The sequence below is a fragment of the Meleagris gallopavo genome, chromosome 12 (genome assembly GCF_905368555.1).
Source record: "Meleagris gallopavo chromosome 12, MGAL_WU_HG_1.1, whole genome shotgun sequence".
NCBI lineage: Eukaryota > Metazoa > Chordata > Aves > Galliformes > Phasianidae > Meleagris > Meleagris gallopavo.
The window spans coordinates 13293827-13316200 of NC_139415.1; the positions used below are offsets into that span (position 1 = coordinate 13293827).

At 41.9% G+C, this 22374-nt stretch overlaps 1 protein-coding gene across 14 annotated transcripts in view; it reads right to left on the bottom strand.

Moving 5' to 3' along the window:
• Positions 1 to 22374, bottom strand: part of AGBL1 (AGBL carboxypeptidase 1) — a 489849-nt gene that overhangs the window by 463612 nt on the left and 3863 nt on the right. For all 14 annotated transcript variants that reach the window (XR_014885983.1, XR_014885981.1, XR_014885977.1 and 11 more), the window contains 4 exons: positions 7614 to 7677; positions 6354 to 6500; positions 5720 to 5851; positions 3788 to 3881 (listed from right to left, as the gene is read on the bottom strand). Coding sequence is in view for 2 of the 14 variants with exons in the window: in XM_010717491.4 (XP_010715793.1) it covers positions 3788 to 3881; positions 5720 to 5851; positions 6354 to 6500; positions 7614 to 7677 (437 nt within the window). In the remaining 12 variants the exon portion in view is untranslated. The remainder of the gene's footprint in view (positions 1 to 3787; positions 3882 to 5719; positions 5852 to 6353; positions 6501 to 7613; positions 7678 to 22374) is intronic.

Sequence of the window (22374 nt, forward strand, 5' to 3'; positions counted from 1 at the left end):
GGTGCACCAGTAGAGCCACATTAGAGAAGGTGCTGACAGCAAAGATCGGAGCATCCCACTCACACACTTTGCTATTGACATAAACAGAACATCTGGCTTTATTTAAAACTGTCCTTACAGAAATGAACTAGAAAGCTTTCACTGCAACACAACACCATACAAGACAGACAGGACAGTCTAGAGTCTCCATCACACTCGGATTTGACAGCACTTATGTTAGGAGTTCTCTAAACCCCAGTAAGTTTCACATTTTGCCCTGTGGGTTTTGCTTCAGATACGGGCCGTCTTAGAGAAAACCACAGTTATGACACCAGCAATCTGAAGACTTCAGATGCCTAACTAAGACCAAATTAAAGTCCATGAGTCAATCTCAGGGGAATCAGAGCTACTTGGCATGCACCCAGAAAAGGTCAATTGGAGCACTGGAGACTATTTCTAAATACCCCAGAGCTTTGCCACTGAGAAAAATAAATAGAACTATGTATCTTGTTTCCACATCTTAGCTGGCTGAATAAATAGCTCTGATAGCGCACTCTCCAGGGCAGATTCTTAAAGTGACATTGGTTCTGCTGCCCAGGACAGGAGAACGCGGGTGCAGCCACAAGAGAAGAAGTGCATTTTCAATGTGGCATTCCTGGCAGCTGATCAAAGAACATGGATTATCTCTGCTCCCACAGTTGCCAGCTGTTCCTTCCCAGCAGCAAGGCAAATCATGGGGATATGTGGTTATGGAGAGAAGCTATCAAGGGCAAATACAAAGGGAGGATCAGAGACTTGCAAGGAGGACATCGCAAGATTTCCTCTGTAGGCAGGTTACAGGCTAGAATTCTCTTCAAGTTCCATACCGGCAGCCAAAAAAGAAGCATATGCTTTTGTGACCAACTCACTACACCAAAATAACTTCCCCTAGACTTCAACACAGGGACTTTGGAAGGAGCTGTGCAGTCTGAGTCAGATGACCAACAACACATGCAGAACTAGACAAAGCATGTGACTCCCTTTTTCTCAGCATCTCAGAAAGTCCATCCATGAAATCCCTTACAGAGTAACCTTACAATTTTCTTTAATTAGATCTACTTTAAAAAAAAAAAATACAGCCATTTTACACATACCTCCATTGTCTGATGAACTTGAAACTGCCTTTTGTTTTCAAACCATAGTTATCCCAGGTATTTGTTAATGCTGGAAAAGATCTGCAACCCATTTGCAGTCTAGACTCTCAGTCTCAGTACCTACATTCTTGCCAGCAATAGTGCTTGTTGGGAAAAAACAGTCTCAAGAACACTACACCCAAAAATACTGCAAACAAACACAATCCCTACTAATGAATTAGAAACTAGAGCCTTTAAATAGGTTGCAATTGCTTTTTAAAACAAAACAGGCTTTTATGCTGCTTCTGATGTAAAATTGTCTCTACTGAACCATTGACCTTCTCAGCAGCTCCTTTTTATTAAATGAATCAAGCAAGTTAGAGCTCTAGGTGGGCCAGCTGAATCATAGAATGACAAAATGGCTTGGGTTGCATAGGACCTCAAGGATCTTCAAGTTTCAACCCCCTGCCACAGGCAGGGTTGCCAGCCACCAGATGAAGTATTAGATAAGATAGGTTGTAGGACAGATTTTATCTTCCACCTTCATACTCATAGAAATACATTGCACAAAGAGCCCAAATATATTAGCAGAAAAAGGAAATTAGGAAACTGAACTAGCAGCGAGGTAGACACCAAGACCTTTTTGTCCAATGGAAAATAAATCCTAGCTTGTCAGCAAAACCACTGTTTTATTAATGGAAATTCTGGGACTGTTTTCTGCTTCTCTCCCATAATAGCCTTTAAAAAAAAAAAAAAATCTAAGAATTAAGAGAATTTTTACAGGAGTTGAGAGGAAGCAAAACCCAAAGTCTGCTAGTTGTCTGTAGTCTGTGCTTTTGAATGGATCTCAGAAAAAAGCTGGGCTAGGAATGTTTAACAAGCAAACCTCTCCACTTCCCTCAGAGGAAGCCACAAATAGAAGCTTTGCACAAAATTCTTGTGCTCGCAAGCAACCAGTCCCATTGCATAACAAAGAACTAGAGAAATGATAGAGGCCCAAGTCCCATTACACCCAGATCTTGACCTATAAGGCGGACTAGTACTAATGTTACTCTGATTGCAGCCAGTGCCTCAGGAAAATACAAGGAAACCAGGGAATTGGGTGGAATTTTCTTAGTTAAGATAATGGACTCATCAATCCCTTTTGGTTGCCTCAGAAGACAAGTCCAACTCTGGAACTAACTTACTTTGAGCCTTACTGTCATAAAACAGTTCTCTAGGCTTCCTGACTCTTGAAGTTGTACCAGAAGGCCTGAAGAGAAAGGGTACTAAGATATCCTAGGAATAACACCTAGCAATAATATTCTTGGAGTTGAGTGATATCCAAATCCCCATGCTGGAAACACACTGGATCATATCATTTTTGGAGTGACGGTGCAGAGAAAACTAACACTGTGAAGCAGTTCCAGATACTCAGCATTACAGTAGAAAGCCAATAATGCAGACAAAAATGAGTTGGCTTCCATTAGCAAGGCAGCTGTGGGAAGTTGTGCATCTGCTGGGCCTATTTGATAAGACAAAGTGCTCAAATTTTTATAACCCCAGATACATAGGTAGAAGAACTGGAAAAAGACTGCATTAGCAAACAAAAGTACTACATGTTGATTGCAAGTTAATCAGTTGGAGCTAGGAAGATAATTCAAATTCCTTCCTTTGTAGTGTATTGTGTAACTGGCCATATTTGGAGCACTGGTATTAATCTGTCACAACAACTGAACATGATTTATTGGTGCCTCCATCCAGGGTGATTGGCCCACACTCTTATTACAGCTATGCATAAAATGATCAAGTTATTGTGCCACATTTGTCTTTCCACCTCTCACTTACACATCATACCCAACCTAAAGCTCCTTCTTCAGTAACGCCATCCACAAACTGCACCCACGTTGAGTCTGTATGGAAGCTAGGCTTGTCTGAATATTGCTAAGACACTCATGAACAAGTAGGAACAATGTGCTCCAAAAAACCAGAGCAAAAACGGAGAGAACCAGCATGTTCTGTGTTGCTTAAGCAAATGTGTGGGCAGAGGTCACAGCAGTAAGTTCTGCCTTCTGTTTGCAATGAACAAACCACATGTTATGTCCTTCAGTGGATGCTCATCTTCTGTACTACCTTGAAATGCATCTGAGGCACTGCCTCAGATGGAAAGCTTGAGGAATAATCTACATTCAAGCAGAGGTAGAAAATTGATTTCTCCTCAGCAAATATACTATTTGAAATATTTAGAATGGGTTTCAAAACAGACCTAGGTTAACCTACCTAGAGCTGTTATTCTTCAAAAATACTGAAATGATTTGGTCACAACTCTTTGCAGAAGGTAAAAGACAGAGCTGCCACAATTCCACTGAGCCTGCCCCAGGCCAGTGGTGACAGGAGGCTCTTGCTAAGGGGTGGGCAGGAGCAGTCTGCTGCTTGGATGCGCTTCTTAAAATCCAGTCCTGACTGGAAATTGAAGGATGATATCTTGTAATCAAACTGCCATTGCTACAAGTAAACGGCCACCAGCATGAATCATATGATGAATCACAGCATAAGCGTGTTCTTCAGGGAACTATTTCTGCCTCTTAAAAAATCTGTAGATTTAAAGTGAATGGAAATTGTGCATCGATTTCTGATTTCTTTGCCTTTTCACGTGGAACCAAAATTTTATTTCTTGCTGGCCTGGAAAGATGAGTTCCCCTTGGACTAATGCCTACCTTACAGTCCTGATGTGCTGCTTGCTGTAGGGGGTGATGACTTTGAAAAGCAGCTCCATGGCTCCATTGATGCCAAGCGTGGTTCCTGCAGCAACTAAACCAATAAAAGAGAAAAGCAGTCAGGTCTGAAGCAGGCAGTCTGCAATGATGTGTTTAGAGCTGGTGCAGGGAAGAGACTTGCTGCCCCTCAGGCTATGAGCAGAGTTCCATGGGCTCCCAATTGTCCTAAACATATCATTTTACAAACAGATGAACAGCAGCACAGAGCTGGCAATGGACACACCTTTACACAGAGTCATACCAAAACCAGTTCTCAAATCCTGTGCTTCTTCTCTGAGTTTCCCAAAAGCTCCTTCCCCTGTGAATATTGTACTACTCTCCAGAGAGCAAATCATAATCAAATATGGTCAGGAAAATGACATGGCTCAAATTCTTCCTACATGTGCCAGAGGCAGCTGCATGAGGATGGCTTATTTCATAGAGGCGTGATGGAGGGTCAAGTTTAGTTCTACTTGTGCTTTTACTCAGCAGTTTGGAAGCGTATTTTTGGGAGGGGAGCTTCTGAGTACATCTTAATTTCAGCTACCTTTAATCCTTCACTTGACAGCACACACTGGGAGCATTTATAGACAGTTCTGGCAATCCAATTCTAAAAATGCCCAATGAAGACTTTAGTAGTTTATCGGGCCACAAAGACCAGAGTCAAAAATACTCAGACAAGATGGAAGCATAGCTGGGCTGGAGGCACCTGAAGAGTAACAGAGCTGTCCCAGAAAAATAGTATAGGATGGATTTTGAGGTAGGGGTGAGGGACTTGACACGAACAGAAAGGAGGCGAGGCTGCAGCATACATCCTGCAACCTCTGTAACGTCTGCAGCTGAAATGGGATGCAGGTGCACTGAAGCAGAGCAGTAATTGGTGCAGATTATCATTTTGGGTGGGAGGCAACACAGGGTCATTACGCAGCTGTGAAACTCAAATAAAGGCACGTTTCAGCTTCTGGCCTTGGCTGCATTTTCAGTCAGACTTGGTCTTTCAAATGCTGCTTATAGCAGGGAGAAGGGTTGAATGTTGAGGTTTGGCTGCTTGCCTGAGAAAGCCCATTGCATGAAACTAGCTCCTGTACAGCTAGAAGGGACCTGCAGGGCTGGGAGCCAGGAATGCTAAATCTTAGGATGCGTGTAGCAGACTGCAGGCAGGATGGCTGTCAAAAATTATCTGTTGGGTGAGGAAAGAAGGGAGGAAAAAGATGGTTAGAGTGAGCAACGGGAAACTTGTGCTGACAAACTCAGTGCTTCATAGCAAGGAAAACCTGTATGAATCTGTAAGGATCCTTAGGAGTAATACCGGGAATCCCATTGCTTGAACTGCTTAATATGAGGGCACAGCCATACAAGACAAGGGAAGGAACACTAAGACAGGAGAGGAGACGGGGCATTAAGTTCCCAGCTCTAACACGTGCTTCCTGAAGTGCCTCAAATGAGTGATTTCTCTGTCTCTTGCCTCCATTGCTCCAACTGCATTATCCTACCCTGTACAGCTGCTCTGAGGATCAATACAATCAACAACAGTGAAACTTGGTTATTGTGATAACAGAAACTGTATAGCAACTTAAGGTACCTAAGCCCCAACAAAAGAGTTGGCTGTATGTATTATGGTATAGGAGACCATTGACATAAATACTTTCATATTCATGAATATTTTCCACTTATATTTTCATAGTCCACAGATGAAATACTTAGTAAAGGCTATATAGACACTTTTGAGAATATTTCTTTCTAGGGTTATTCTGGATTTTTGTGTCCAATTCCATATATTAACAGTGCATGCAGACACTTGTTCTAAGCAGAAATGTTTATTTGCACTGAAATGACTAAAAAGAGCTCTACTAATTGCCATGCTGAGGAAAGGAGGAAAACCTAGGTACTCACCATTAGAAGCACAAACCCGCAGGACCCAGAGGCAGTGGGTGAGGTTCAGGTGGTGACCCAGGTTTTGCCTTGTCAAACTCAGGATCACATCAGTTGCTTCTGCTTTCTGCACTTTAATCCCAAACTTCCTGTCTGTGAAATGCAAAGCAGAATCAAAATTATTGTAAAGACCAAGTATCTGCAGAAGTACTGATGAAGAAATGTGGACCAAATCTCACAAGTGGGGATTTCATTAAAAATTCATTTAAGTATACCAGTGAGTTAGATCGCTGTTATTTGCAGGTTACGCTAAAAACAAGAGAACATCACAATTACCTACAGTCACCATATACAAAGAGAAACCATTTTATGATTTCACTTAGGTTAAGAGAATCAAAAGTAAGTTTCTGCTAGGGGGGAACTTTTCAGCTAGCAGTTCAGCCCAAGGCAGAATGTGTGTGCGAGCACACCCTCCCTGTCTTTTTCCAAGACCTCCAACTGGCCAGACTGTAAATGACCAGTATTTTCAAAGCAGAGCAACCCAAAGTAAACTCAAAACACTATCAGGAACATCTCAGTGCTGATTATTGCTAGGACCACCTGTTAGTTTTAAGCCCACTTTCCTAACCCCAAGCATCCCACTGTACAGCAATACCTTTTTGGCCAACCCTGGCCAGGAGGCGAAGCAGAGGCAGGAGGATGCTGGGGTCGGGTGGCTCAGTCCGGGCAGCAGAGATGAGGGCCTGCAGCAGTGCCTCACTACCCCCTTTGCTGATCACATAGTGAATTCTTCGTCCAGTCCCTGGGGAAAAGGCGACAAGAAGGCAGGCTTTGCTCAGACCATCCTCACTCCAGACATGCAGTGTTAGCCTTCAACCTGCACAATGCACACAGTATTTCCACGGTCTTCTCAAGTTGTTTTATTGCCATAAACCCCAGATCATTTGCAGAGTTGACCTCTTGATTGCCCCCAGACTGGAGATGTGGCTAATAGTGATGTGAAAAAACGATGCTCTCTTCTCATCTCACTTCAGCAGTCATTACCTTCACAAAACCACTGCAGAGGTTTTTCATCGTGCATTGAAATGCAGCACAGAAGAATAAATAGAGGCACCAACAGATTTCAAAGGGGCGGAAGGCTCAGTGATCTTTCCTTAGATATTGGAAATTAGACCAGCAAAAAAAAAAAAAAAAAAAAAAAAAGAATCTCCAACAAGTATCTGCCAAATGAAAATGAATCCTGGAGAAGCTTTCAGACAAATCTAGATCTTCAAAGAAACCAGAAACTAATCCTGCGAGCCCTACCACATCAACAAACAGGAGTCCATGGTCACCTTTGGCAGCTGAACCAACTCTCCTTGGTTGCAATCAGCTGCACGTTCAGCCCTCAGAGCACCTGGAGGGGAGATGCTTCCCCTGCTCTCCCAGTAGGCAATCCTTCCATCTAACGAGGAATGATCCTTCAGGACTTGCAAGGAGAAGCTTAGCTGGACACGCAATGTCTGTGATGGGGCTGTGAGGACTGGGTAACACAGGAGTCTCCAGTACTTACTGATGCAGCCTAGTAGCACAGTTGGGTTAAGAAGTACTGAACAGTTAGTAATATATCTGAGCTAAAGTGCCATTACATTTAATTATTTTTTCAGGGTTTTGTTTTTGTTTTTGTTTGCCAATTCACTTATTTTTTGATGTGGCTCAGGCACACATAAGAACATGTCATTCTTGCAGCCTTCAGGTGGAGGTGCTGAACTCCCTCTATTATAAAGTATTTGTGGTTTGGGAAGTCAGGTTCCTCTCTTCATCTCACAGCCCTGCCCTCTAACACCACAGCTAAGTATTTCCAGTGGCTGACTACTAAGAATTAGGAAAATCCTGTCCTTAGCCTGCAGGCATTGCCCCAGCTATGCTTCCTTACCCAGAGAGAGCAGGTCAGTGAGGACACCGAGGATATTCAGGAGGACATCCTTGTCACAGGAGCTCTGAAATGGAAACACAACAATTTTAGTGTTCAATTCAGAACAGTGAACTTCATACAACATCAGGCTGCAGTGGCTCATGTGGCGCAGACGCACTGAAATCCCTGTTTGGATACTGAGTACTCTTTGTGCCATCTGGCCAGTGAATACATGCAGCCATATTGATAACACATTCTAAAAGCTTCTGACAGACACAGTGATCCTACCACGCAATATTTAATACACAGTAGCATTTCTGCAGTGTTTACATCTTAATTCTAAATTACATCTCTTTCTTTAGATCAGTCTGGTTACCTCGAAGCTGAGGAAACTAACCCAGCAACGTGTTGTCGTTTTCAATAAGAACATCCGTTATTACGGCAGATGGAAAAGAATATCTATAAACCATATCAATCTCCTTCACAAGAAAATCACCCTGTCTTTGCAGCTTTACAGCTACAACCACATGGAAGTCTGGAGGCTGGTGAGCAGAAAGATACCCTAAACTTATTTTTAATCAAAACTGAGCAAGCACCACACCCTGACACCACACTTTCTGCTTTAGATTGACCCTACATTTTTCTCTAGAGGAAATGAGATACATCATGTTTTTGGAGAAGGAAACACATGCTATCTACTATTCATCCGTGTGATACATTGCAGCTCTTACTCGAATCCTGCTCTATCCAGATTTCTTTGCTAAGATCGAAGTCTCATCAGTCCGTATTGTTATATCACAGAGTTAAGTTCTAGATCTCTTAATATCCGTACAAATACAACACAATAAGAATTTCCAGTATAACAGCAAACTTCCCTTTCGGTAGCCTTGGTTATGAATAACCTTAGTTATTTCACATAAAGTGATCCTGTTCTAGTTTATCACCCACTAAGTTATTAAAATAATAACATCTTTTTTATTAACAGAATTAAAAGAATAACATCTTACACATATATGGCTCTTGAATGTTGGAGCACTTCAGAAATTGAACCTACTAGTACCCACTCTGGATATATGTGGTCACTTTACCAGCCAAAATGACTTAACTATTCTCTGACATACTTCACATTACATAACTGAATTTATACGGCAAGAAATCAAGAAGTAACACCTAGCAAGAAGAAATTATAGAAAGAACATAAAGAAAATCTGTATAAGTCAGATCTGTGATGATTATTAATGCGGATGGACAACTTATTTCCAGTGGCTCCCAGCTAAAGCAACAACTCAAACTGAAACGGCCCTGAGGATGGTGCAGCTAGGTGGGCAGCTCTATATTGTACCCTTTTGCTGTTGTAGTGGGGGAAGGTGTGCTCTCAGCGAGACCTGGGAATGAAGCAGGGAAACAGGTCAGCTTTCACAGTTAAGATGTCAGCCAGAGTTCCCACTTGTGTCACAGAACTCCTATGGGATGCTCAGCAGCTCCCTCCAACCAAGCTTCCAAAAGAGTCACTATGATGGCACTGCTGGTTCTTTCCCAGCCAAGACAAATTATTTGACTTCAATGAAAATACAATAACTCGTGGTCCGCCATTACAACTCTCACCTTAGAGAGGATGTTCAAATTCATGGTACTGGCTCAGTGGAGCACACAGAGAGGAAGTGCTGCAGCAGGGTTATTGCAGCTCTGAATACTACTACTCCTTGGTAATGGATAGTTTCAGTGATAGCTTAAGTGATGTCTTTGTTCATTAGTCCAGTGTTGAACTGTCTCAAGTCTCCCAGAACATTCAGAGGAAGTAAATAGTGATGAGAGCTCTCCTCCTGAATTTCTTGGCATTTTTTAAGCATGGGGACTAAGTAGTCAGGAGCAGGCTGTCAGGGGTGATGAGTACCCACCAAATTTACAGACTCCAGGAAGAGTTACAGTTCTCAGCACCTTTTTTAAATATCAGCCCTCTAGTTTTGTCTTGCTGCCTCTCAGTATCCTTTTCCTCTGTAGGTGGATGGATTACACATTAAGGTTTCAGTAATGAAGTCTTCATTGATTTATGCTCCTATTACACTGGGCTGTTTATTTTAACTGATTGGATTGTGGGTTTCCTAAGCCATTAACACAAATAGTGATGACATAAGATATCCTCTGAATTTTCATGCACTTTATCCAGGGGCTCAGTTGAACAAAGAACTCAAGGGGACATAAAAGATCAGCCTTTAAAATGTGCAAATTAGAGCTGGGTTATATTGCCAAATATTTTATTATCTGAGTATTTATTCTTGGTAGTTTAATATTAAAATTCTGATTGGATTGGTTCCTCATCATTCCCCTTCCTTCAGTGCACTAGTGAGGGAATTAGATGGTTGTGTTTGCTGAAACAGTAGATAAAGCCCTGGGTCCATTAAAAAAAAAAAAATGTATTTCCTGCAAACTTCAGTGGCAAAGATTTCAACCACTGAATAATACAGAAGACCACAGAAGAACACAGCTCCAATTAACAATAGCCAGACAATTAAAAAAAAAATTAAAACAACTCTGAAGTTGCTGTTGTCTTACAAGATAACAATTTGCCTTTTGAATAGAGACGGCTCAGATTTCGACTAATTAGCTTGCAATGCTCAAAATTAAAGATATTTGGACACCGAGTTCTACTAGAATTAATTGCTGAAATTAATGCTTATACCAAACTGTTTGTGGAAGGATTGCCAACAGATTCATTCATGAAAAGGTTTCGGGAAATCTTTTTGAATAGTAAGTGCATTGAGAAAGTCACAACTTGTGCCTAATCTAAAAAAGATGAATAGGGTAATTTCTTTAATGCAAATTACTTACCCAGCTCTGGTTAAAATAAACACATTCGTTATTTTTATTGAAATATATGCTTGATGTTTAAAAAAAAAATGTTAAGCAGAGAGAGGTGAAACTCCTTCTGCTAAATATTTTCCATTCCTGCCAGCACTTGTGGATGTTACCTACAATATCTGTACACACACAGACTAATGAAGATGCATTCATGGTATACGGGTGGAATGTGAACAGAGACTCAAGTTAGATTACAAAAATCACCAACCACCTGCAGGATTTCACTAAAAGGATTTAGAATTAGAGCCAAATTGTTACCTATTAACAGCAGGCTATAGCTGCCTTCATGGCTTGCAGCCGGACAAGGGCTAAAGGAACAAAAAGCATCACTTAAAAATCAAGCACGGCTATACTTTTTGGCCAGAGCCTCTCATCCTAGCCTTACTTCAGCAAAGCTTGCTGTCTTTCTCACCCACCTAGGAGTATCATGGGGCTGACTTGAGAGGTATTTAATCAGCTCCCAGCTGATCATTTTCCTCTGAGCTTTTTCTGGGAATTAATCCTTGGAACACTGGGGCTTTGGTTAGCTTGGCTGAAGCTCCTCATGCATAAACAACAGGAGGATGTAGAAAGCTAGGAATAAGAAATACCAGAAGTGTGATCATTGATACATACAGGCAGCAAAGGGATTGTTACATTGGGTTTGGAGAGCAGCTTGATCCTAAGATCCTTCTGACCAACAGCTCAGGTCATTGGGAAGGAGCTCCCGTGTGCTCATCCTGCTATTGGGAATGTGCCAAGACAAGATGTTATTCACTTAAAACAAGATTATAAAAGTCACAACCAAGCCACAGAAACAGGTAATCTCATTTCAGCACGGAAAGACTCCAGAGATTTCTTCCCTACAGACTTTGAAGAACCACCAGAGATCATTTTTCCCATCCCACCTGAAGGACAGCAGCTATCAGCTCAGCACCCATGTTAGCAATGGCCTAAAACGAAAGCTTCAGTCACTTCTGTGGCTCTAGGGCTTTCATAGCTTTTGCCCACAGGCAAGTACCCCTCCAAATAAAACATGCAAATTACAGAGAGCGTTTACTGCGAGTGTAAGCATTATTGTTACCAAAAAAAAAAAAGCCTGGAAAGAAATAATACAGCATTAATTTGTGCAACACGATGTTTGCTAATAGATATCTTATTGGGGGGAGAAAGAAATATGAGGCTGTTATTCCACCCGCAAAAATTATAAATGCAGAATTAAAGAAGTCACTCCTGCAGGGCAACAGGTAGCGTGTCTTCTGACAGCACTCCTATTAAATTAATTGGATATAGTGTGACCACTTAAGGGGAAAGAAAAAAAAAAAAAAAGTCTGTGCTAACCAACTTCCAGAGATTTTTTTTACGACAGGCTGAGGAATAGGATGTCCAGTTCCAGGTTCTATTTGTTCATTTGCTTGTTTTAAAATAACCTGTTCCTAAACAGGGAAGCAGAATTTGACACGTTCAAAATGTGCCCTTCTTTCTTCCTTACCCTTCATAAATTTGCTCACACAAATAGCAGTAGTTGGACTAACTGTCCGTGTAATGATGCTTGCATCTGCAAGAAGATTTCTCATTCCTGCACTCAGAGTCCATGAAAAAGAAAACCTGATGCAAATTGCATCTGCTGAAACCAATGCAAGCCTGGGCGCCAAGCAAAAATCTCTCCTCACTTGCTCTAAAGACATCCAGAAACTATTTGGCTCCTAATAACTGAATTAACACTTAAATTAGATTCTGCTCCCGATGCTCTGCCACCAGCGAGGAGAAGGTGTGCACAGACTCAGCTATTCCACAATGCTAGCAGTATGGCTTTGCCACCTGGACATCTTGCCACACCTGACTCCCTGGTCTCTCAATAGCCATAAAACCAGGCTCACTGCCTTACATTCTACACCTTGCCAAAGCAGACTGCTTTTTCTAATTTAAGTGAAGCTAAAATTCACACTAAAGAGAGCAAAACACCGCTATGTGCCCCCATCCTCAGCCTCACTATTCAGCCAGCTGTGTTTTCTTGTTACTGGGGGGATCTCCAGAATTTCACTGGGGAACCTCAGAATAAGGAAGTATTGCAGATGATTACAGCTAAAATTTTGTTATCACTGAAGCACTTTGTTACATCATTACTGTCATCATCAAGCCTTAGAGGAATGCTGAGAAGTTCTGATCTTGTTTCTCCTGCTCCTAAAACATCCAAATACTCCCATCATTGTCACCATCTTCTGTGGTGAACTGCACTTGTCTCACCTAACCTTGATTACCTTGCTCAGGAGTCAGACAGGTCAGGAAACACCAAGGAGGAGGGGAAGGGAAAGGCTCTATTTATAGACTGGAAGGAGGACCCTGCTGCTGGGATAGTGTCCTAAGTGACCTCTTTAATCCTACAAGAGAGGCATTCACAGCTGTGTGGGATCACGTAGCCCTCAAACTGTATGCAGGGCAGCCAAAGGGCCTCCGAGAGCATGACATGTGGTCCAGCAAGTCCTTGCTTCTGTTTGTGAGCAATGCTTGCTCCTTCACACCTATGTCCAGCATTGCTGACACCCCATTTACCCAAACACCAGCCATTTTCCTTCCTATTGATGCTCAATTCCAAGCCAGGCTCTGTGATTTACTGGATTTTATACCAAAGGAAATGTTAAGCACTCAAAAAACTTCCCTTTCTCACCTGATGCAATCAGATGCAGGGCTTTTTCCCCCATGATCACCATTGACCCGAGGTTAGGTTTTTGGTCATCCTTGCTTGCTCTTGCAACCTTCTATACACACCAGTTCACAGCTGGGTTCAGTAATGAGGTACTGTTCACACCAACACCAGATAACCAGGTAGGGTAGACAACCAGGACTGTTTAGAAACAACACCTGAAAGGCAACTTTCTCCATGTTATTGTACTGGACTTTGCTCCTGTTCATTGAGATTTACGTCTTGTTCTCAAAAGATACGCGCTACAGACTTTGGGACTGAACTGCTGCAAGGCAGACATGGGCCAAGTCCACACTTATATCTGAATGCCTTCAAAACACTAAAAGGTGTTGAGATGTAACAGCTTTGACTGAACTGATCTCCAGCCAAAATAACATGGTGAATAACACTGTGGAAATCATCTGTGCCAAGGAATCTTACTATATTTAATGCAATAAATTGCACTAACATAACACCTTTCATCACAGGATCATAGATTTCTTCACAAATATTAATTAACACCTGCCCCGCCGCATCCTTCCTCATGAGTATCAGATTCATTGTCCCTTGTTTGGCTGCAGGGAAATATCACCTAGTGATGCCTAAGTGAATTGCCCACCATCTAAGTAAGTCAGTGGCAAAACCAGATGGGGACTTGAAAGGTCCATTCCCCCAAGATGAAGAAGAGACCTATCCCTTGTAGGGAATCGGAATGCCAAACTGGGAAATAACATCAGTGAGTCCTAGCCCTACTTGTGAAGTGATACTCATCCTTGTGTTCAAGCATGGGGGAGATGCTACACTTTTTATTCATCCACAGAGGAGTTAAGAGGCACATGGATCATGATCTGAGCCCTCAGTTTTGCCTGCTGTGTCACCAAGTCTCCAGACTCGTATTACTTGACTTCAAAGCAAGGTTTTTCCATCATCTGTGCCACACCATTCACATATCACACTAATAAAGCTTTCGCACCCAGATGCTTGCAGGAATTGTTGGGCTGCAATTTCTTGGATGCCTTTAGCAAAGTAAATTGCTTTTTCTTGCTTGCTTTTTCTCATGCCAAAGTTTTCTGTGAGTTAAAAAAAAAAAATACAGAGCTATCCTTCTACACAAGTCCCTCCTCATATATTGTTCATTTTTGTCATTTCCTCCTCTCACTTATGCACCTCTAATAGAGAAATTCCTTTATTATGCAGAACTGATGGCAAAGCACATTATTTTTTAACCTTAAAATTCTTCTGTTGAGTTGGAAGCATTAAAAAAAAAAATGAGGAGACTTTGAGGTAAATCAAATCACATGATATTCTGAAGAATTTCAGACATCCCTCTGAACACTTCTACAGTTCTTTCTGTAATTTCTACTGCAGATAAATTCTCAGAGGACATTTATTTTACCATAAGTTGCCCGTGACACCTAAAAACTTTCACTGGATTTAATGTTATATCAAACACATGTTTCCTTATTTTAAGATCTATTTTTATTCTAATCCTTAAATCAGCCTAGCATGTGTCTCTCATATTCACTTAAGATTTCATGTAGCATTAGCTATTCTTGCACAACAACTTCGATACACATGCTAGCACCTACTGCCTCTTGGTGTTTCTTGGATTCATACCTTGGTTTATACCTATACTTCATATTACTTTACCTGTCACTGAACTATTTTAAAATATTAACATTTCATTCAAATGATGCTCTGTTACAGCTACACAACACAACTGCTACCCAAACTTAACAGGGAAGGATCTGTTTTCCCTATTCAGCTGTAGTTTTCTTTTCCTATATCGTGAGCAAAGAGCATCATGAAACACGCAACAACTTCTCTTTGCGAGCTTCTGTAGCTGTCACTCCAGAGAATGCTCTGTCTTTCAAAGAAGTGGATTTATGAATTAACAAAGATTTTTTTTCCCCCCCCTCCAGCAAAGCCATTTCCCAGAATACAATCCTTGGAAAAATTCCAAATGTACTTGCTTTTTAATAAAGACACAGATTTTGAAGTGTAAGCATGTGCAGGTAAAAACAGACAACTATAAGCAAGGACAGCAGTGCCTTCATATCTCTGATGTTCCTGATTAAGCAGGGCACAAAAGCCACAGGGGTCCCTCTGCCTAATCTTGGCCTGCCTTGGCTCTTCCTTCCATAATGCTGCATTCACTTTGGGCTTCTCTCTCTGTTCCAGTGCTAACGTCCCATTTGATACATTTTAGTCTGACATAAACCCATACAGGGTGATGAAAAGGGGCACTATAAGGTATATTCTGGTTGAGACTCACAGTAGTCCTTTCTCTAGCTGAGATAAGTGTCCTTATGTATCAACCTACTCCACTTTCAAAAGTGCTTTCTGGAGCAGCAATGAATATGCCTTCAATCAATCAACACTTAATAATGATGATTGAGGTTAGAGTAATGGAGATATACTGTTAATAACTACTGTTAGTCACAGCTTATTTTCTTAGGGGGTAGAACCTGAAAGTGAAAATGAAGAACCTATTTTTCCCATCCAGTCTAAGTGAAAAATAAAATAAAATAAAAAAAAAAATCAAACAACAAATGAAATTTGGCATCCATAATGAATAGCAAACTCTGCTTCCAAATCCTTAATGATTCAAAGTAGTATTGCAAGTAATGTAAAGCAGAACACCTGTCTAACTGCATTGCTGAGACTCATCTGTCTAGATTTTCACAGCAACCTCTAAAAAGCAAAGCCCTCAGCTCTACCAACTTTTTAAAAAGTATGACCGGGTACTCCATTCACCATCCAGAAATTAAAAATACTGTTATCTTCAACCCATATCCCATGTAAGCCATCAGAAAAGGCAAGCCAACACCACCATATTAAGAGCAGGCATGTTTGGGACTTCCTTCAGCTCTTGTTACTTCATTTCTGCAGCAGAGAAGCATTTGCAAAGTAAGTGTTGGCCAGTCAAGCTAACAGGCATTTTGTTAGCTCAGTGAATGAGCTCACTGCTGTGTTTGTACTCTAGGAAAAAGTGACAGGAAATAAATTTAAAAATACGAGCTCAGTGTTCTGTCTGAGACACTATCTGCTTTCTGAGAGTAAGGTGAATTATGCTGGGAATACCCCAGAAGGAGATTTGGTATGTGCCACAGCCTAACCCGATACTTTTATCCAACACCAGCATGTACAGACCACCACAATGTAGTTGTGTCCTTATATTTGAGCATGATTTCAAGGAAACCATTGGTAGAACAGATCACCATAAGCTCTGTTGGAACACAGAAGGCAAACTCAGCTCGGAAGTTTTCCAAACACTTCAATAACCATAACTCATAGATAAGACCTTCCAAAATTTTCTGTGAAGTACAGCTTTACCTATGGGATCTTTTGAAACAAACCACTAATAAGCATGGTTTTCATATTAGATGAGAATCGTTTTAATGCACCTCTACTTCCAGCTGTCCCCTTGAAATCCTTCTGCATTATGGGGAGATGAGGTGACCTAAGTCCTATTGGAACAGAAACTTGAAGAAAACCATTGCCAGGCACACAACCCTCTTCATATGGCATCTCAAGCTCTTTCCTCTTGTTATGGCATGCTAACATGAGGCAAGGGGCCATTCAAATGCAAGAGAGTTTTCAAAGAGGAGACCAGAAAAAAAAAAAGAAAAAAAAAAGTTCAGTACCTCTGCTGTCCTCTATCCTCGCCAGAAACCATGAGGATGGTGCTAGTTTATTCCTGGAAAAACAGAGGGTTGAAAGAGGCAGTTCAGTTTGCTCCTCTGACTTCATCAGATCTGTATTTTAATCGTAGGGAAAGGTCAGGTGAACCATTCGCCCTCCCCTCCTTTGCAGCACAGACAGGTGGGCATTCCCTATGCCAAGTGAACTGATTATGCTTTCCCTCCCAGTTACACTCCTGTTTGTCAGGTTAATCCTGAATGAAACGGAGAGCCAGCTTTATCCTCACTGTAATCTTCCACTTCGACCTTCCAGAAGGAATCCCACAAAAGTGAGAGGGTGGTAGAAGACCATCTGCATTGAGTCGATTCTACCCACTACACGAGTGTCATCTGCCCATGGAGTAAGTTGTTCTACACTTTAATTTGGGAAGCAACGTGATTGCTTCTCAGCACTCAGATTTGACAATGAAGTTTGGTACTATTTAGCAATCAAATGAAGAAATCAAGAGGCACAGATATTAAATGAATTTGATGGAGAGAGTTTTTAGCAGTCCTGAGAATAAAGCCCAGGCCATCAGTACTCCACCATTCTGTATGTTGAAAGGGAGGAAATAGGTAGAATAATGAGGAGTAGCAGATCAGTCCAGAGGGTAAGAACTCATCTCCATTTACTGTAGGGATCAAAATCCCATTGGGAAACCTCTGCTTGTAAATTACACCAACAATTAATGCACATAAAGGACTCCCCAGTAGTGGAGTGCAGTAAAATGCAATAATACTGAGGTGCTTCCATGTCTCTAGTGTCAGAAAAATAATAAAAACAAAAATGTACTGCCTTCAAGCATCCCTTGTTGAAAGGTAGAAAAAAAAGGCAAGAACTCCTTGGTAGATTAGTTATTTCTTCCACAGGACTCTTCTGTGTCAGAATTACTCAGCTTTCACAAAAGACTCACCATAAAAGTTTTGCTGTACTCATTAATTCCAACTCAACCTACAACACCTTTAAAGAAAAAGCAGTGTTCTTCCCAGAAAAGAAATCACAAAGAAAGAAATGACAGCCTTGCTCTCCAAATCCCCTAAGGGAAGGAGGTTTCACTTTGCCCATGGAATTTCTTGTTGAGCAGATGTTATTCTGTCAATCAATACCCCGTGCAAAACATTCATTCTCTTCTGCGTAGCTTAGTACTGCCTGTGGGCAGAAGGGTCTCTATTATATTATCTTTGTCCTCTCCAGGAGGCATGAAACAAATGACAAAATTTTTGACTTCTAAAACCTTAATTTCTTCATAATATGACAGGTCTCCATTCAGTAAAACAAAGGCCCTAACAGTACAACAAATCATCAGGAAATACTCAGTCACGGATGTGAATTTGTTGCGCCTTCATTGATTCATATTCTTGCTTCAATAGGAGCTTTAAATTAACTGCCTTTTCAGAAATTAAACTGTCTTTTGTAAAATAACAGCACACATTCCTTCTGACGCACACAGTTTCCAGGACTGTAGGCACTGAGGACTCACTCCTGTCAACTGCGCTGGACATTCATGCCTAGAGCTGTACAAGAACAAAACTGTATGGCTTCTTTCTAACACTCACTCCTCACTTTGTGCATCAAACTTGATTTTGTAGTGGGGAGCAGGACAGTCAGGTGACATTGCCTTGGACCATCTGGGTATCCCTGGAGAAGACTGTAGATCCCTATCAAGGAGTGCATCCCACCACTTTCCAGTCTTGTTCTGGATGCAGTCTACCTCAGTAGCCCAAACCAGCTTGTTCTGATCAAGAATCCAAGTCCCTTCCCCTGTGGAGAGGAGCAGTCAGCTCAGCACACAGAAAGGCTTCAGCTAGTGGAACAGGATTTGTGTCCTACAGCACATCAGGCTCTATAGGCCAACAGGTGCAAATAGACTATCCATGAGACAAGTGCTTATTAACAGAACAGAGAAAGGCTACAGGGAATTATTTTACATCCAGGTCCGGTAAGAACAATGTAGTCATGGGGCTAAAGTCTGGCATAGCACAATAGGGTGATTAGTGTGCACATAGGGGATCTGCAAAGACAGGAAAACCTGAGGCTCTCAGGTCTCCACACATCAACCCTAAAACATACAGGAAAGGGTCACCTTCCCCCCAAGGAGCGTGGCTAATTTCATAAGGAGCGAGTGGCGTCACCTCAGTTCTGTACTTTCCCTGGGCTCTTTGGAAAACAAGGGGCTTTTAGCTCTTCTTCCCCCAGAAGCACAAATTCTCCTTCTGATTTTCTCACAAGTGGAGTGAATACATGCACTGTGCTACCTATCCTGACACAAACAGGACCGATCTCACAAAACCAGTGTCCCTGTGACAGGGACATCTCCAGGGGCAATTTTCAGCCCTGCTATCTCAGAATGAGCAGCACAAAATCCACCCCCATCTCTTAAACTCCTGGAGGTGCTGTTCTCTCATGAAACTGCTGGTGTTACAAGATGCTGCTCAAGTTAACCAATATCAGCTCATCCATTTTTTGATACAACCTTCTAGGACTCTCTGCTAAGTGTAATGTAATAAACTGTCATTCAGAGATGCCCACGACTGCATTTTCTACCACAGACATATTTTCCCATTACAGATAAAGCCAAGAGGACTGCTCCAATGCATTGGAGAGAAAAAGTGTGTGAAAAGGATTGCCAAATCATTACAGCACAATGTAGCATAATACACTGGAAATAAGATTATGCTATATAAAGAAACATAAGCAAGATCTATTCAAACAAACATCTCTCTGTCTGAAAACAACTCTTTCCATGTATTTCACAGAGTGAAACTATTGAAGCCCAAGAGAAGGTGAAGGTGGAAATTTTCCATTGACACAAAGATATTGACATAGTGTATTAATATTAGGCATACAAAACAGCCATGGAAGCACAGTAACCTTCAACAATATTTGTGATTTACAAATAGAAAATCAAATGATTGGAATATTTTTAGATCGTATGTGAAAGCTAAGTATGTCTTAAACAAATGCACTTACTTTCTTACATAATGTAGTTTAATGTGCATATCCATAATGCTGCAGCTGTCCAGAAAATACACAGTATAAATCTGCTCACTGTTATATAGCATACCATTATACTACATAAAAACAGCCTGACCATAGGTGCAAAGTCAGGTTAAGAGGCATTGCTTTTAAATTGTTTGTGTCACCTCATTTGGCCCCCTGGCATTTTTTATTTTACTTATTACACAGTAGCTTGTTTTATTTCACAAAACCCCTGCTCCTGCATGAGCAGTGCATGCTTCCCTGACAATCACCCTGCATAGCTCTTTGTCCTCAACATTTAACATGTAGTCCTGTGCATTATTTATTGTGCTCAACCCAAGCCCCATACTGAAATAGAATTATTGATTCACTTTTTTAAAAATCATTATTTCAGCAAAACTTCACTTTTTTTTTTTTTTTTCCAAATATTAATTGCCTGATCTTCTCTAACACCAAAGGGAGGCACAGTGGGATTATTAGCAATTTAACACATGATTAAGCCAGATGCATTGGGACGTAACCCACTTCTTTAGCCCCGCATTCAAGTGATTTAGTGACAAAACTATCCGACCACATTTGCATTTCTACAGCAAGAGAGCCAGAGGGTCTCCAGGAAAGGACAGACTGAAGCTGACTTTTCTTCCTTGGCAGAGATAGTTCTGTTCAGATTCCTGGGGCCAGAATACAATGCACTTTCCTGCTCATCCCAGCTGCAGCTATTGGTACAGCTCTGATCGGCTTCTGGGTAGATTGCACACCCCAAGGTCCGACATTTTCATTAATGCGGTCACAGGGAACTCTGAAGAGCCCAACTGAAAGCATTGTCAGAGGAGCTGGCAGCATGCTCAGAGAAACAGCTGCAGCCAGCCTGAGAACAGAACAAAAGCCTGGTCTGAGTTCAGCTGGTGGAAGGGTTTCAGCAGAGCCCAAAACGTGCCTCAGCTGCCTCTGAGGGCTTTCAGGGCTCTGCACTGATTCGCAAGAAAGCCAAATGTTGATATGTCTTCCATGGCCTTGTAGGAATTTGGGGTTGATGCCCAGATGTTGGCCTCCTTTCTCTCTTGATGGTGCAAGGGCTCCTCCTGCTTAGCAGTGCCCCACGGCGGTGAGCCAGGAAGAGCTCTGAATTACCTTTAGGTTCTCCTTAGAGAGGATGCGATAGTTGAGGCAAAAAGTACAAGCAATGACTCTGAAAGTTGCGATGCTGGCCCAGAGAACCTCTACAGAATTGCCTGCAGAAGAGTATTTCTTCTTTAAAAAAAAGAAAATGAGCATATGCAATCTGCGTCTTTATGAAAAAACAATAGCAGATAACCAGTTCTCAATTACCCAAAAAGGGGGAAGGTCCCAATGCAGTTAAAGAAAGAAGGATTTGCTTACCCATCCCAAGGAGGAAGGCTCACCAAATACTCCACAAAGAGGGACCTGCAGGTAGAGACCCTTCCTTTGTGGCAGCCAGCCCTTCAATGAGGCTTAGGGAGGGGTGGAACCAGGAATTGCTTTCACCTGTGCTCCCAGGGCTGGCTGTGTCCCTTCAACAGGTGCTCAATCATTGGCTCAGGCCGTGACTTAGCGATTCCTATACAAATCTGCTTTGGCATTAGAGACAGGAGAGTACTGAGAGAGCATCCAGTGTTTCCCTATGATGGATTTTCCTTGGAACACCATAACCAAGTGTCTCATTGACCTAATTGCACTGCTTTTGCTGCTCCAAAGCTAGAATATTTTTGTAAGGAATAGGAGAACACTAAATCCACTGCTGTTTACTTTAGGTATAACAATCTCAATAAAACACAGTTAATGAACCACATGAAAATGACCATCTGGTTTTGAGCTGAGTTTTCTTCCCTGTAAGAGTATTCAACTAACCCCTATATGCCAAGCTGCCTCCCAAAAATACAGAACCAAACTCCAAACTCTCCCACCTCCTGTGCAAACCAGCAGGCGTTTTCTGCTTGCTGAGAAGTTCTTGGTGTTTTACATCCATTTTGCTCAGTCCCAGGAATCTCAACTGCTCTGCTGACAGTATAAGTGCAAGGATGCAGAGGAGACAAAAGCATTTTGCAAAATGCATTTATATTCATTGTCACTGGAGCAGCACAGATATCTTCCCACTTGACTTTAGGATAACAATAGAACTGCCTTGTCAGCCAGCCAGCAAAACAGCTCGGGAGAAGCAGCGCAATGGAACAGAGAGCTTCAAGTTAGCAAACAGTGAATCCTGCATCTCTTCCCTGCTGGGCACCACAGTCATTCAGACAGGAATCCCTTTACACTCGTGGATACGTAAGATTTTCACCTCTTTCCTTTTGAACCATAACATTCGGAAACCTTTGCAGTCCAGCACAGTAGGGTTTAGTATGAGCCAAAGATCTGCCAACAGCCCCAAGGGTTGCCAGCTTAGTGGAATATGCACGCAGACAGTGTGGCTTTGGGAAGCATGTGAACACTGTGCTGAGAGCCAACAGGAAATCTGGGACTCCTCAGGCAACACAGTGCACACTGCCATGCAATAAGGAGATGTTCTCAGGGGTAACCAAGGCAGGCTCATATCTCGGCCTGGCAAACAAGGAAAAGAGCAGGGAGAAAGCAGAGGAA